Source organism: Haliotis rufescens, unplaced genomic scaffold (assembly GCF_023055435.1).
Source record: "Haliotis rufescens isolate VD_foot unplaced genomic scaffold, xgHalRufe1.0.p SCAF_6, whole genome shotgun sequence".
Lineage (NCBI taxonomy): Eukaryota > Metazoa > Mollusca > Gastropoda > Lepetellida > Haliotidae > Haliotis > Haliotis rufescens.
Genome location: NW_025964334.1, coordinates 14,160,049 through 14,178,136, shown reverse-complemented (window position 1 = coordinate 14,178,136; position 18,088 = coordinate 14,160,049). Strand labels below are relative to the sequence as shown.

Sequence of the window (18,088 nt, the reverse complement as noted above, 5' to 3'; positions counted from 1 at the left end):
TAGTTGAAGACAATGAAGCAATGTCAAACTAATATCAAACACATCAGGCATTTGACCCTAATTTAAGTCACTGCTAGTTGTCATTTATATATTTGTATTGCTTTGTAGTAGTACATATCGTCCCTTAAACTATTTACTTAATGAGTTGCTTTGTGTAATGGTCTTAATTTATTTTTAAAAGTGCAAACATATTGTTTTATTTTGTATTGTTTATAAAGATTATCTGAAGAATTGTGTTCAAGCAGAACACTCTTTCAATATGTACTGGTACATATAGATGTATATGTAAAAGTTGTATGATCAAACAGAACATCTCAAAGGGCGGTCGGGTAGCCTAGTGGTTAAAGCGTTCGCTCGTCACGCCGAAGACCCGGGTTCGATTCCCGACATGGGTAAAATGTGTGAACCCTATTTCTGGTGTCCCCCGCCGTGGTGTTGCTGGAATATTGCTAAAAGCGGCGTTAAACCATACTCACTCACTCACTCTTTTTAAAAATTCAAACAAAGGCCTTACCCCTAAAGAACCAGCAGTTGATGACGAATCCCCAGGAATAGGTCTTTATTGAAAAAGATAAACTGTCCCTGAAAATATTTGAAAAAAACAAACAAATATGCTAAAGACGTTTGAAAAAAGATACTGCTTGCCACCAAAATTACATTGTTGCAAGGTGGTTTTCTCAAAAGAAAGCCGGGCTCATAGATTTAAATAAAAAATATTAGTTTTTGCATCTAAAGCTGAAAAAATATCTAATCTCGGTCCTCGATGGTGAAAGGCGAGTGTGTTTATATTACTTTGACATTTTCAATTGAGGTATTTTAAGACGTCTGATCCTGGCACGAGTGATCGTACAGGAACTGCAACAGCCACATAATAGCCACAATTATGTTAACCCATAATTAGCCACTAATTAGGTTGACAGATTGGTCGTACTGGGATAATAAGGTTGTCTAACCAAACAATTTACCAATACAGTACCTTCCAGTTGGACTGGTGCGTTGTTTCTTGACACTGCGGAGGAGGATGTTGTTGATTTACGTGGTGTCGCTGTTTCTTCTTGTTAAGTGTAACTCAAGTAAGTTATCTCACAATGTAACGCCACTTTTTAGCTCACCGTGTAACGCTAGTAAGTTATCTCAAAATGTAACGCAAGTATGTTATCTCACAACGGAAACCAAGTATGTTATCTCACAATGTAAGTTACTTTTGATCATAAAAGCATGTCTTCATGCATCCCTTGTCAAATTGTTACTTTTCGATGAGGATTAACATTCCGAATCTACGTATGTGTGAGACATGTGCAACATGACTCCTGGTATCATTGCTTTTCTTATAGAAATTTATATCAAAATGTAACGCAGGTATTTATCTCACAATGTACGTTTGTCAAGTTATCTAACCAAGTAACTCAATTATGTTATTTCACAATGTAACTCAAGTAAGTTATCTCACAATGTAACGCCACTTTTTAGCTCACCGTGTAACGCTAGTAAGTTATCTCAAAATGTAACGCAAGTATGTTATCTCACAACGGAAACCAAGTATGTTATCTCACAATGTAAGTTACTTTTGATCATAAAAGCATGTCTTCATGCATCCCTTGTCAAATTGTTACTTTTCGATGAGGATTAATATTCCGAATCTACGTATTTGTGTGACATGTGCAACATGACTCCTGGTATCATTGCTTTTCTTATAGAAATTTATATCAAAATGTAACGCAGGTATTTATCTCACAATGTAAGTTTGTCAAGTTATCTAACCAAGTAACTCAATTATGTTATTTCACAATGTAACTCAAGTAAGTTATCTCACAATGTAACGCCAGTTTTTAGCTCACCGTGTAACGCTAGTACGTTATCTCACAAAGGAACCCAAGTATGTTATCTCACTATGTAACGCAAGTATATTATCACACCATGTAACGCAAGTATGTTATCTCACCGTGTAACGCAAGTATGTTATCTCACCGTGTAACGCAAATATTTTATCTCACCGTGTAACGCAAGTATGTTATCTCACCGTGTAACGCAAGTATGTTATCTCACCATGTAACGTAAGTATATTATCTCACCGTGTAACGCAAGTATGTTATCTCACCGTGTAACGCAAGTATGTTATCTCACCATGTAACGCAAGTATGTTATCTCACCGTGTAACGCAAGTATATTATCTCACCGTGTAACGCAAGTACGTTATCTCACAATGTTACCCAAGCATGATATCTCACAATGTAACGCAAGTATGTTATATCTCACAATGTAACGCAAGTACGTTATCTCACAATGTAACGCAAGTATATTATATCTCACAATGAAACGCAAGTATGTTATATCTCACAATGTAACGCAAGTACATTATCTCACAATGTAACGCAAGTATATTATATCTCACAATGGAACGGAAGTATGTTATCTCACAACGGAAACCAAGTATGTTATCTCACAATGTAAGTTACTTTTGATCATTAAAACATGTCTTCATGCATCCCTTGTCAAATTGTTACTTTTCGATGAGGATTAACATTTGGAATCTACGTATGTGTGAGACATGTGCAACATGACTCCTGGTATCATTGCTTTTCTTATAGTGATAGGGGCGGTCGGGTAGCCTAGTGGTTAAAGCGTTCGCTCATCACGCCGAAGACCCGGGTTCGATTCCCGACATGGGTACAATGTGTGAAGCCCATTTCTGGTGTCCCCCGCCGTGATATCGCTGGAATATTGCTAAAAGCGGCGTAAAACATACTGACTCACTCTTGTAGTGATAAACAAATGCTTAAGCTAAATCGAACAATACACTGTGTAAATATCACATATTTCTTTTAATTAAGGGATTTGTCGCTTTCGTATTTTTGAATAAAATATTGTTTGATTCCTAATCAGTGTTGTACTTTATGTGGTTCAACTGTATACTCAAGCATACACAATGTCACCTGTGTCGGTGCGCTTCAGTTGCAGCAAGTCCTAACATGGGAAGACTAGCCCGTGATCTGTTCAGCTCCTACAACAAACACATCCTTCCTGAAGTTCGCCCCGTGGCTGTCCGCATCTCCCTCTTCATTGAAAGGATGAGTGTGGTGAGTATTCCGTATAGCAACGCCTCCCAAAAACATATTATTTGTTTTTGAATAAATGAATAAAAAATAGTTTGTCTTCATTTTTCCCCCAAAATACATTGTTTCATGGAGGTGAGGTGAGGTGAAATGAGGTTTAAGGTAGCGTCCAAGATTATTCCACTTGCGTGCATGCACGAGTGTGTGCGTGCGTGCGTGGCTGCTTGTTCTAGTCCTAATTAAAGCCGATTTAATAGTACTAGGCCACTGAGATACCATGCCGCAGATTAACATGAATACCCCACCACGACACAGTACACTGACTCCGAGTAGACCAGCCATGTTTAAGGCCCTTAATGCCGAGCGCCAGGACGGGTAACAACAAGTACCATCTTTAAACGTCTTTTGGTATGATGCTCTCCGGGCGGACGCTCTGCCACTAGACGAAGGAGGCGGACTTTGTTTGATGAACATATTAGATGAAAAAGATTGTTGCGGAAAAAAATTGAATTGTTCATTTCACAAAACAATTGCCAGATTTGAAGCTGTGATTGAATACGTAAACTGTCTCTAAGAACAAATTCCCAAAGTCCAGCCTGTAAGCCTCTAAATAATATCGTGTTCAAACCAGAGAGTTTCGAGTGTGTAACACCTGGTGTATTTTCAGGATGCAGAGAAGCAGCTGTTGTCACTCAGTGTAAGAGTCATCCTGCAATGGATTGATCACAGGTTGCGTTGGGATCCTTCTGAATATGGCGACATTACGAATCTTTATGAAACTGAGGATGTAGTGTGGATACCAGACGTTGGTATGATCAGCGCGTGAGTACTCGACATACCATATACCTATGATCACGATTCTGCTATATGTCGATATGTCAACTCTTTCTAGCATCGGCTACACCTGTTGTCAACTCTTTCTATCATCGGCTATTCCTGTTGTCAACTCTTTCTAGCATCGGCTATTCCTGTTGTCATCTCTTTCTAGCATCGGCTATTCCTGATGTCAACTCTTTCTAGCATCGGCTATTCCTGTTGTCAACTCTTTCTATCACTGGCTATTCCTGTTGTCAAATCTATCAGCGGCTACTCCTGTTGTCAACTCTTTCTATCATCGGCTACTCCTGTTGTCATCTCTTTCTATCATCGGCTATTCCTGTTGTCATCTCTTTCTAGCATCGGCTACACCTGTTGTCAACTCTTTCTAATATTGATTATTCCTGTTGTCAACTCTTTCTAGCATCGGCTATTCCTGTTGTCAAATCTATCATCGGCTACTCCTGTTGTCAACTCTTTCTAGCATCGGCTATTCCTGTTGTCAACTCTTTCTAGCATCGGCTACTCCTGTTGTCATCTCTTTCTAATATTGGCTATTCCTGTTGTCAACTCTTTCTAGCATCGGCTACTCCTGTTGTCAACTCTTTCTAGCATCGCTTATTCCCATAATCGGGTCATTCCTATAATCAGCTAATTCCAGCAATTGTATGGATGTCAACTCTTTCTAGCATCGGCTACTCCTGTTGTCATCTCTTTCTAATATTGGCTATTCCTGTTGTCAACTCTTTCTAGCATCGGCTACTCCTGTTGTCAACTCTTTCTATCATCGCTTATTCCCATAATCGGGTCATTCCTATAATCACAATGTTGACCCTACCAGCTCCATGTCATGTGTTATTTAGTCGCTCGGTGTTATTTCTCACAGAATCATTCCTTCCTATCCCTTGACTAGGGCACCTACAACGGAATTCGAGTCTCCTGTGTGAAGAAAACAACATTGTTATTGTCAGTGCTTTGGATAGAAAACACCTTAATATAATCCTTTTCATTCTAGAAATAAATTGTTAAAACCAATAAGAAACCGCCAAAGACAATCGTATTTAACGGAGAATGGGTCATGTGTTATTGACATATATCAGAGAATTTTTATTTGAAGCAGAATCTTTTCAGTGAACACTTCAAAACATACAAACAATATGTTGGACCCATCGCACATTACTTTTCAAGCAGCCACCATGTCCAGTGTAAGGACCAGGGATTTTAGTGAACAAATTAGAAAAGACACACACGCGCCCACACATTGGAGGTAGGGATAATGACAACGGCAAATCAATTAGTAAACCCAGCATCTTGTGACTAACGCCATAGATACAGGTTGTGCAATACCAATAAGTAGTCAACATTAGTTAACGTTGTATGATGTGCACGAAGAATAAAGTCCATTTCTGATTTGAGTCTATGACCTGAACTTTTTAGTTGAAAAAAATATTTTTTTAATAAAACAAATATCAAACGGTCAGATGCTAGGTCTTTACCCAAAGTCATCTGTAAATCTCATTTTCTTCCAAAGAGCTGAGCCTGAACTGGACATCATCAAATCCTCCAAAGTCCACATCAGCGTTGACGGCCAGGTCACCATGTCAAGACAGCGCCGTCTCTTTAGTCTATGTAACTTCACTCGGAGTCAGAATGATACGTACGTATGCAAGATTCAGTATGGCTCCTGGACCTACAGTGACCTTGACATCGCGGTCATCCCAGAACCTGCACAAGACATTCTCCAAAAATACACGCAGTCTGGGGATTGGGAAATCTTCAACGTTACGTACAGCAACACAAGCAATGAGAACACTGTGTACACTTTACAAATCAAGAAGCTAAGGAACATCTCTGGAACATCTGAAGGCAAGAACAACGACGTATCGGCTCTACCATTGGTCTTTCTGGGATTTATGGCTCCATTCCAGTTCCTGATACCTCTGGAGTCCTCGGAGAGACTAACTGTGGGTAGGGGTCGTATTTGGACTAATTATTATTCAGGCAAGGGTGACAGCGTACGTCGGTGTAAGAATGTATTGGCAAGTGAGGATAAAGAATATATGATTTGGCTTGTTGGTTGGTTGTTTAACGTCGCACACATCAATATTCCAGCTATATGACGGCGGTCTGTAAATAATCGAGTCTGGTCCAGACAATCCAGTGATTAATATCATGAGCATCGATCCAAGCAATTGGGATCGACGACATGCATCAACCAAGTCAGAGAGCCTGACCACCCGATCCCGTTCGTCGCCTCTGACGACAAGCATACTCCCTTTTTACTGCAAGCATAGGTTGCTGAAGACCTATTCTAACCCCGGATCTTCAGGAATATGATTTATAATCAGGACACGTATTGCTTTTCTACCAAATCAACCTGACACGCCGTGATATAACTGGAATATTGTTAAAAGCGACGTAAACCAAACTCACTCACTCACTCACTCACTCACTCACTCACAGAGTGGATGTGTGTTGTGCAAAGGGCGTTTGTCAGCATCATTCTCTTGCCCGTGAGTATTAACGTAGTGATAACGCCTTAGACCTTGAATTAACAATGAACAAACATGCCGTGACACAAACTGAAATACTGCTCAAAACTTTGTTTAAACCACACTTCATCCTTGCACAGGCGTGCTATATCTTCCAAATGATCCTTATTGTTATCTGTTGAGCATCTAAATATCACAATATGCTAGATATTTTTGTCGAATATATCATTGTGATCAAACTCTGGATTTCAGATGGTTTTCTGTTCCTGACGGGCACTGTGATAGCAATAGTGATATATGATATTGCCCCAGCCATGGATCTACCAATTGTCGTGGGTAAGCTATAACGAAACTCGAGTAACAATAAACATTTGCACGCATTTACAACCGTATTTCCTCTATCGAAAATCAATTTTACGAATTATTTCGCATACGCAGCAGTTGAGATCGTTAGCTCGCTAGCATCGTTAGCATATAGGGGACATGGTTGGTCCAGTCGTCTACCGTAATTCGCTGTGCAGAGTTGCGTCCCTTGGGCACGCCAGAAACCTATATTTATGAGTTCGAATGCCGGTTCGCACCGATTATGTTTCTAGGTTTGTCAGCACCATACCCGTGCTTGTGGGTTTTGACCAAAGTGGTAAATTTAAACGTCAAAGACCGCTTCACTTCGTGCTTTCCTCCCACATTAAGACTCGCATGCTGTGATGCTGGAATACTCTTCAAAGCGGCGTTAAACCCAACTCACTCACTCACACACTTGTGAGCATATACATGTACAACAGGAAATAACTTTCTGGGATCAGTATTTCCTTCACCGCGTTCATTGAGATTTTAAATCTTATCCACGATATTCGTAAGTTTGGTCGTACAAATACTACACGTAAAAGTCTAGTAAAAGTAAGTGTTAATATATCATTATATTACAAGACGGCAAGTGAAGCGTCTTGTACGTGATACACTCCATTCTGCATAAATCCAATCAATACACAAGAAATAAGTAGGGCACATGGAAATTATCTTTCATTTCGTACACAATTATACACAAAATTGACAAACAATTTTGCACAAATTGCAAGTGTTCAAGTGCTGCAGAGGATAACAATGGGGATTCAGTCACAATGGGGATTCAGTCACAGGGGATTCAGTCACAGGGGGGATTCAGTCACAGAGGGGATTCAGTCACAGAAGGGATTCAGTCACAATGGGGATACAGTCACAGGGGGATTCAGTCACAGAAGGGATTCAGTCACAATGGGGATTCAGTAACAGAAGGGATTCAGTCACAGGGGGGATTCAGTCACAGAGGGGATTCAGTCACAGAGGGGATTCAGTCACAGGGGGATTCAGTCACAGAAGGGATTCAGTCACAGAGGGGATTCAGTCACGAAGGGATTCAGTCACGAGGGGATTCAGTCACAGGGGAATCAGTCACAGAGGGGATTCAGTCACAGAGGGGATTCAGTCACAGAAGGGATTCAGTCACAGAAGGGATTCAGTCACAGAAGGGATTCAGCCACAGGGGGGATTTCAGTCACAGAGGGGATTCAGTCACAGGGGGGATTCAGTCACGAGGGGATTCAGTCACAGGGGAATCAGTCACAGAGGGGATTCAGTCACAGAAGCGATTCAGTCACACAAGGGATTCAGTCACACAAGGGATTCAGCCACAGGGGGGATTTCAGTCACAGGGGGGATTCAGTCACGAGGGGATTCAGTCACAGGGGGATTCAGTCACAGGGGGGATTCAGTCACAGGGGGATTCAGTCACAGAAGGGATTCAGTCACAGAGGGGATTCAGTCACAGGGGATTCAGTCACAGGGGGGATTCAGTCACAGAAGGGATTCAGTCACAGAGGGGATTCAGTCACAGGGGATTCAATCACAGGTGGGATTCAGTCACAGAAGGTATTCAGTCACAGAAGGGATTCAGTAACAGAGGGGATTCAGTCACAGGGGGGATTCAGTCACAGGGGTGATTCAGTCACAGAGGGGATTCAGTCACAGGGGATTCAGTCACAGGGGGGATTAAGTTACGGGGGGATTCAGTCACAGAAGGGATTCAGTCACAGAGGGGATTCAGTCACAGGGGGGATTCAGTCACAGAGGGGATTCAGTCACAGGGGGATTCAGTCACAGAGGGGATTCAGTCACAGAGGGGATTCAGTCACAGGGGGATTCAGCCACAGAGGGGATTCAGTCACAGGGGGATTCAGTCACAGGGGTGATTCAGTCACAGAGGGGATTCAGTCACAGGGGATTCAGTCACAGGGGGGATTAAGTTACGGGGGGATTCAGTCACAGAAGGGATTCAGTCACAGAGGGGATTCAGTCACAGGGGGGATTCAGTCACAGAGGGGATTCAGTCACAGGGGGATTCAGTCACAGAGGGGATTCAGTCACAGAGGGGATTCAGTCACAGGGGGATTCAGCCACAGAGGGGATTCAGTCACAGGGGGATTCAGTCACAGAGGGGATTCAGTCACAGAGGGGATTCAGTCACAGGGGGATTCAGCCACAGAGGGGATTCAGTCACAGAGGCTACGTACAGGCGTTTGTCAACATAAACTGCTGCGTAGAAGGAAGTAAACACTTGACAAATGGATTTGACCAAATAATTACTAATGTTATCGAAACGTTACTCGGCTCAAAACAGTTGCTGAAACATTGCAAACCTAAGGTCCAAAACACAACTATGATACCCGTTTCAAATACATCAACATCGACTAACCCTTTCTTGTTGTCTCATCTTTAACCACCATCAAACATGGGTGTTTACTTTCTTTTGCCCGGCAGTTTATTTGACGATTTTGTGACACTAGGTATTTTGAGTGCCTTCAATTAGTGTCGTTTATTGTCTTCAGAGAGATACTTAATTTAGAAAGGATCTCAGTAAACATAAGAGTATTTGAATTTTACACATTACGTGTTCATTAATGACATAAATGTTATTCTTATGTCATGTGTTCAGCATGTTTTGAAATGGCAGGTGTGACAGTTATCCAATTTCAAGTAAAACATCATACACGTGCTGAACGTTTTTTCTGTATATTTCATTCAGTGTCATATTGTAACTTCACTCTGACTGTGGTCTTCCTCTGTCTCATCCTGTCAATCGTCAACCTGCATCTGTGTACATCCCTCGGGAAGAGACTGGCCGTCCTAGAATATCTCAAGAGGGTGAGTCAGCATACATACATATACTACTCAAAAGAAGTTAAGGATCACCCGATTCTACAGTTAATCTGTCAAGCAAAATAAAAGAATCGGGTGTTCTTGAGCTTCTTTTGGGTAGGATATGTAAGCAAATAAATTTATGAGTGGTCATTCATGATTGCTTTATATAACTCAAAAAGTGATTTTATCGAATTATATGCCATATTTCATTCATATAAAGACCGCCACCGTGGTCTAGTGGTAGAGCGTCCGCCCGGAGAGCGGAAAGTCCGGGGTTCGATCCCCGGACGCGGGTGGGTGTGTGTGTGCTTGAACAAGTCCGGACTGATGACTGATGCCGATTTAGAGTGTTAGCACACTGAGATACCATGCCGCAGTTTAACATGAATAACGTGAATTCCCTTGCCGTAATCCAGACTTCATTGCTGACGCAGTACAAATAAAATAACTGACGTCATACTGACAGATTTCAACATAAACTAAACTAAACTGCCTGACAAAAGAAAGCACACAGCCCTGTTTGATGGTGGTTAAAAATGAAACAAACAAGAAATGGTTATTTGTTGGTAATGTATGCGTTACGGGTATCATGATTGCATTTTAGATATTAAGTTTTCAGTATTTCGGTGACTGTTTTCAGCCTAGAAACATTTGTATTTTATTGGTCAAATGAAAATTTCAAGTGTTTACTTTCTTTGTCCGGTAGTTTTTTTTCGACAGTTTATAACTTAGTGTTGACAATAAACAGAATATTCTATTTGAACGTGTATCCTTCTTATTTTTCGAAAACACATGACATTAAAAAACAATTGTTAGGCAATGTCAGTATGATACACGTACAGTAAACTACGTTTATAACGAACACGCTTATAACGAACTGACCGATATAACGAACTTATTTTTAGTCCCGGCCATTTGTTGTATATATGCTGTATATATGCTTATAACGAACTACGGTTATTACGGACCGCCTCCGTGGTCTAGTGGTAGAGCGTCCGCCCGGAGAGCGGAAGGTCCGGGGTTCGATCCCCGGCCGCGTCATATCAAAAGACGTTAAACGATGGTACTTGTTGTTACCCTGTCTGGCGCTCGGCATTAAGGGGTTAAAGCAAGGACTGGTCGGCTCGGAGTCAGTATACTGTGCCTGATTGGAGTATTCATGTTAAACTGCGGCATGGTATCTCGGTGTGCTAGCACTATAAATCGGCATCAGTCCGGCCTAGTACAAGCAGCCACACACACGCACACACACGTGCATGCACGTCGCTATATAAGTGCAATAATCTTGGACGCGACGTTGAACCCAATTTCACCTCACCTTACCTCACCGGTTATTACGAACTAAAATTAGTGGTCCCTTTGAGTTCGTTATAACCGTAGTTTACTGTACCAATGGAATATTCTCTGTATTTTATCTGATGTGGAACTACATGACTGTCTTTCCTGGTGGATTTTATTGACATAATAATCTACATATTTCTCAACTCAGGGGTTGTTCTCTGGGGCCAATCGACTTGTCTTCGTGGCAGTGCCCAAGCTTCGTGACTTCCGAGTAAAGCGACCACACGTCATTCTCGAGCATCGTCTGGAAGACATGTCTCCGAAAGTGCAGATAACTGATGCTGACGCTCCACCAGAGGGCGCAGGGGACCGGAAAGAAAATGCAAAGCTCACTGAGATAATAGACATCCTTGTGCCAATGGCGGATGAGCAAGGTTACTGTCAATACGAGGCTAGATTCAGACGGGAATGGTTAACAGTGGGATTAATCCTTGATAGACTTATGTTCATATTCTTCTTATTGTTATTTGTTTTTTGTTCATTTGGATATATACGGTAGACGTTTGTTATGTGCCACCGTATGGCAAGAGTTTGCTGTGCGTCGTCAGGAAGCAAACAAACACTTACCTTTTCAGGCAGTTTGTGCGAGTGCTGGGTACCGGTTGGGCAGGACATGCTTACACTTTTCTCGAATACGTGATATCATTCACTGGTCATTCATTCATATAATGTTCACTGCTATTTTGCCCTTTAAGCCCAATGGAATCTGTATCGGCAGATACTCAAGGCTGGCTCTTCTCTGGCTTTGACGTTTTATATTTAAGGGAGTTCTTCCCGTACCGATGTATTCCTAGAAAACTCAGGGGCACAGGTGGCCCACTCGAATAAGGCGCCACGATTCGCTTTGCAGAGTTGCGTCCCTTTGGCAAGCCAGAAATCTATTATTGTGGGTTCGAATCCCGGTTCGCACCAATTATGTTTCTAGGTTTGTCAGCACCATACCCGTGCTCGTGGGTTTTACTGAAATGCTAAACGTCTGAAACCTGCACCACTTCGGGCTTTCCTCCCCCATTAAGCTGACACGCAGCGATATAACTGTAATACTGTTAAAAGCGACGTAGAACCCAACTCACTCACTCACCCACCTCGCCGACATAACATGTTCTTCTTACCTGAAAATAGCTGATACTTACAAGAGAGTTGTATATAACTGTTTTGCAAACTAAGTACAGGTATCAAATATATGCGTGTATTGCATTGCATGGCTGTCTTGTATCTTGACTGACACAACCAAACGCTGTATTACAGTTTTGTGGTAATAAATAACATTATCTCTCAATAGTTCAGTGTATTTTCTACTAGAATGTAGTTTCAGGAGTTTTCAATTCAATACTTTTTTGTACGAAAGGCCACAGGCCCATATACAACGGAGTTACATAACATATTTTATAAGATACAAAGTCAAGGTAACAATTCCCTTCGTAACAAAAACGCATGATGTACGTACAAAGCCAGTTGATTTTGTGTTAGAAGATCCTTGCAGGACAGTAATGAAGACAATGTTATAGCATTACAATGAGATAAAGACCACTGCGGTAAGTACTTGTTTCTTAGATTTTCGTATGTAGGGCAAATAAACATAAAATGGTATTCTTCTTCGACAAAATGTCACAGAATGGGCATAACCTAAGGAATTTCTCAATAGATGAAAATCTCCCTGTGTTAATTTTTAGATCATTCAGGCCAAGTCTAAAACGAATAATAATGTTACGAAATACCTGTACCGAAAATTTGATAAATAAGATTCTGGTTCAAGCAATGACTTGAACTGGCGATAAGTATCATATCTTGAACTTTCGTAAATATCGGAATGCCATTTCTGATGAAACATATCAATGGCACGCATGCGAAAGTACTTAATGAAAATATTTGCGTTACCAATTGTCTGGGACAGCCAAATGAAACCAAAGGCATATGTACAAAGCAATGTACGTATACAAGAAGCCCACGTGTTCTTTCCAAGACTATCGAGGTGTACAAGCATGTTGTAGGCTTTCTTAGGTAAACGGTGTTCAGGCATAATTATTATTTTACACCAATACTTCAAGCAACGAGTGTAAGATACAATGTACAATGGGAATTTCCCGCATGCTCCATAAACCATATTACTTGGTGTTGACATACCAACATTCAAAAACTTTTTACAAGCGAGGAGATGAACATTTTCAACTGTACAGAACTCTTTACAAACCCATATCTCAGACCCATATAGTAAAATAGGTTGCATTTGAGAATCAAAGAATTTAAAATACATTTTCGGTGAAATAACTCCAAGCTTAGAGATAACAGAGTGGACTTGTAACAGAGCTTTCTTTGTTCTGTTTTTGAGATAAATTACAGGCTTATTCAGATTCAGTGAATGGGTAAACAATATGCCAAGGTATTTGTATTCATTCACAACATTAATGCATTTACCTTTAAAAAAAAACATCAGGATATGATACGCTATTTTGCTATTGTCGTGTATTTCTTTGGTTTATATTGGAGCGATGGTGTAACCTAGTGATTAAAGTGTTCGCTGGAGGGCTCGGGCTGGATTCCCAAAATGGGCCCAATGTGTGAAGCCCATTCCTGATGTCACCCATCTTCCCGGGGCAAGGGCGTTAACTGACTATTGAAGGCCAGTTTCCATCCTTGCCGAACTAGGCTGGAATTCCGGAGTTACATTTTGGCTGGACAAACGAGTCTATGATAGTCCAATCAAATTCGCGTAACAAACTAGACATCCGGTTCGTAAACAACATGGATTTCAACGTGCAGATTTCGGTCGACTGAAGGATTTGCAAAGCATGTGTACCGCCAACTGGGCGTCGACAGATATTTTGCAAATCTGTTCATGATTTTAATCAAGGTGCTCAAATAATTTGATGAACTTCGCGAGGTAAGGCCCGTTTTATTACAACATAGATTTTGATTAACGATAAGATAGTCTTGACTGGGCGCCGCCATTTTGTTTGAAGCCAATGCATGTGATATGAGAGGTGGAATCTGGTTGGTCAATGGAAGGGACAGAGAAGGGACATAACTTGTAGTAGCCTTTGGTGGCGCTACGGTCGAGCCTGAAAGGTATAAAAGCTTGGCATGGGTGGAAACTGAAGAATCAATCCTAAATCCACAAAATAAATTAGAAAAATTCAAAGCCTTTGGCATATACCTAATTAAAACAGGACTAATTAGTCGCATTTAAACCCCAAATAAAATATTAAAACCAAAACTACTTAATCTAACAACCACCCAACACACACAGCTCCCTTAGTTCGTCCTCCACCCGCTCCAAATCTCAAAATTTCAAAATTACCATATAAGCAACCCCTAAAACTCCCCTCCTGGGTTGCACAAACTCACTTTCACCCTTTTCGGAAACACATTAAATGGCCTGGCCGGGCCCGTGGGCGACATACGCTTGCAGTCAGAAAGCGCACGTTAAATTTCCAATATAAGTAAGTAAGTAAGGAAACTGAACTTCTATAGTCAGTTAACGCCCTTGCCTCGGGAAGGTGGATGTACCGACGTGATATTGCTGTAATATTGCTAAAAGCGGAGAAAAAATATGGTCACTCACTATTGAATCAATAATCTATTAATAGATATCAATAATTCGAATACATATCAAAAGAACGATGCATGAGAAACAAAAGAGGTTTTCGTATTTGCCTTCCTCAATTGTCTACCGATGGATATTAATAGTGTTGGTAATATTTGGGAGATCCAAAATCCATCATGTTTTCCAAATATGTCATTATTGATATATCAAATTGTATTTTTGTGTTGTCACACGTTCCAGAATTGTTTCAGACAGCATACATTTTTTTAGTCAGCGCTTCAAAACATGTACCTTTTTCTCTGAGAGAAGCTGACAATTATTGCTTAACGCACAACACTTTAATATGAATCCACATTCTACAAGGCTCTGTAGGACACCTGATTGTTCGGGAGTTTTGCAATCTCACAGATAAAATTATTATAAGTAAGATCACTATTTTGCTGTCCGACTGACATCTTCCCGAGGCAAGGGCGTTAACTGACTATGCGGGTCCACTGGACTAACACTGGTTAACGCCCTTGCCTAGGGAAGATGTCCGAGTGAGTGAGCTGGGTTTAATGCCGCTTCGAACATTAGTTCGGCTATATCACGAGTGAGTGAGTGAGTGAGTGAATTGTGTTTAACGCCGCTTTTAACAGTATTCCAGTTATATCACGGCGTGTCAGCTTAATGTGGGAGGAAATCCCGAAGTGATGCAGGTCTCAGACGTTTATCACTTCGGTGAAACACACGGGCACGGGTATGGTGCTGACAAACCTAGAAACATAATTGGGGTGAACCGGGATTTGAACCCACAATCATAGGTTTCTGGCGTGCCCAAGGGACGCAACTCTGCACAGCGAATCGCGGCGCCTTTGACGACTGGGCCACCCGTGCCCCCCTCAATCACGACGTATCAGCTGAATGAGGGAGAAAAGCAGGTCTTGCACGTTCACCACATCAGTGAAACCCTCGAGCATGAATATTATACGATTTATTATATCTTGGATTCGAACACGACTGACGGGAAAAACAATAAAACGGATGAGAGGAGGATACGGTAACCGCAGCTAGGGGATACCTGTCATGCCATTATTTACAACGAACCGATCTAGGGTCTCCGGTACTCATTTTATATTGTATCAACTCATGAATATAATGTATAGATACAGGTAGACGGAATATGATTCCGTGAGTTATTATGTTAGTAAAACAGCCATGAGGATAGTATGTGATATATCCAGCTGTATCACTAATTAACTGCCAGTCAGCTGATAGAGTCGCGGTATTGTATTACTAATGAATTGAGTCTTGTAATTGGAGCCACGGTTTCATTCATGGAAACATGTGGATCGGAAAAACTGAAACTATTCCAATTGTATGACACAGGTAATGAATTCACTATTTATATGTTTGTCATTCGTTTGAAGAAGAGAGGAAAGAACTCATTCATAAATATTATAATATTAAACCTGTATAAAATGAATTTACTCTTTAATAGCCGAAGATTGGGAACATTGAGAAAATTTAGTTAATATGTTTGTTTGTTGTTTAACGACGCACTCAGCAATATTCCAGCTATATGACGGCGGTCTGTAAATAATCGAGTCTGGACCAGACAATCGGTAATGATGGGTCAACAACAACCACTCCTGATGAAATGTTGCTTCCACTTGGCGTAAATCCTGTACAGGAGGATCTCGTGCCTGTATGCGCCGCCCCAGAATATCCCAAACATGTTCAATGGGGGTTATATCTGGGATAGATAGAGTCGACCGCCTCCGTGGTCTTGTGGTAGAGCGTCCGCCCGGAGAGCGGAAGGTCCGGGGTTCGATCCCCGGCCGCGTCATACAAAAAGACGTTAAAAGATTGTACTTGTTGTTACCCAGTCTGGCGCTCGACATTAAGGGGCTAAAACAAGGACTGGCCGGCTCGGAGTCAGTATACTGTGTCTGAGTGGGGTATTCATGTTAAACTGCGGCATGGTATCTCAGTGAGCTAGCACTATAAATCGGCATCAGTCCGGACTAGTACAAGCAGCTACACACACACATACACGTGCATGCACGTCGCTATATAAGTGCAATAATCTTGGACGCGACGTTAAACCCAATTTCACCTCACCTCACCAGGATAGAGTCGTTATTGCACTGGCCCTTATGTAATCCACGACAGCATGCGAACGATGAGGCCTGGCATTGTAATCCATGTACTGTGGTCGAGTAGCAAGAGGGACTGGCCTCAAAACGTCCCGGATGTACTGATCCCCTGTTAAGTTGTCCCTTATGGTGACCAAATCCAACCTGCAATCATGAGAGATACACCCCAAACCATTACCGAACCCCCCGCCGTATGCAACAGTCGGTTTAATGTTCCAGGAGATGTATGGGCGTGTTCCGGTGCCTCCAAACTTTAGTTCTGCCATCAGTGACGTGGAGCAGAACGCGACTTTCGTCTGACCAATGGATCCGTCTCCAATTTCTCAGATTCCAGTTCTGTCGCCCAATGCACCATGCAATTTTAACGTTTGGATATACAGCTTTTAGAGATACTCGAGGGTACCATGCATGGCACGTGAGCTTTCGTCACGCATGACTGATTACATCATCTCGAGAAAATATAATTCTTCCCGTAGTTATATCTTCCATGACTGTTACAAATATTGGGACCAAACAATAAAGAAATATATTGGGGTGTGCATAACCTTTTTCTTTGTGTATATATTGACGTACATGCACGTGTGTGTGGCTGCTTGAACTAGTCCTGATTTTATAGTGCCAGCCCACTGAGATACCATGCCGCAGTTTATTATGAATACCCTACTGAGACACAGTATTCTGACAACGAGCCAACCACTCCCTGTTTAGCCCCTTAATGCCGAGCGCCAGGCAGGATAAAAACAAGAACCATCTTTTAACGTCATTTGGCATCGAACCTTCCGCTTTCCGGGCAGACGATCTACAACCAGATCACGGAGGCACTCCAGCGTAAACTAAATGAAGGATGTTGGATCTTTGAACTAATCATGGGTCAGCTTTCGAAAACGATTCAGCTTCACTTCCTTTTCATCCTGATTTGACAACATAAATAGTACAACCATATGAGTGTTAGTGTCATGGCTCTCAGAAACGACATAAAGGGTGAGGTGAATTGGGGTTTAAGGTCGTGTACAAGATTATTGCACTTATATATTGACATGCATGCCCGTGTATGTGTGTGTGTGTGGCTGCTTGTACTAGTCCGGACTGATGCCGATTTATAGTGCTAGCACACTGAGATACCATGCCGCAGTTTAACATGAATACTCCACTCAGACACAGTATACTGACTCCAAACGACCAGTCCTTGTTTTAGCCCCTTAATGCCAAGCGCCAGACTGGGTAACAACAAGTACCATCTTTTAACGTCTTTTGGTATGACGCGGCAGGGCACCCTGATTTGACAACATAAATAGTACAACCATATGAGTGTTGGTGTCATGGCTCTCAGAAACGACAGAAAGAGCAGCCATCATTTTTTCAAATTTTGAACTGCCCATTTATATTCAGTTTCCAGGTACAGAAACCATCTTTTAGCGTCTTTTAGTATGATGCAGCCGGGAATCGAACCCTGGACCTTCCACTCTCCAGGTGAACGCTTTACCACTTGACCACGGAGAACGTCTTCATCAAGAGAGAAAATCATAC

At 41.7% G+C, this 18,088-nt stretch overlaps 1 protein-coding gene across 1 annotated transcript; it reads left to right on the top strand.

Annotated features, from left to right (window-relative positions):
• The first annotated feature begins 953 nt into the window (after window positions 1–953).
• LOC124135444 (acetylcholine receptor subunit alpha-like) lies at window positions 954–11,807 on the top strand. The gene is made up of 7 exons (XM_048386634.1): window positions 954–1,073; window positions 2,953–3,077; window positions 3,721–3,875; window positions 5,401–5,837; window positions 6,614–6,697; window positions 9,423–9,541; window positions 11,028–11,807. Exons 1-7 carry the CDS (start codon window positions 1,022–1,024, stop codon window positions 11,376–11,378), a joined length of 1,323 nt encoding a protein of 440 aa, XP_048242591.1. The 5' UTR covers window positions 954–1,021; the 3' UTR covers window positions 11,379–11,807.
• Window positions 11,808–18,088: the final 6,281 nt, after the last annotated feature.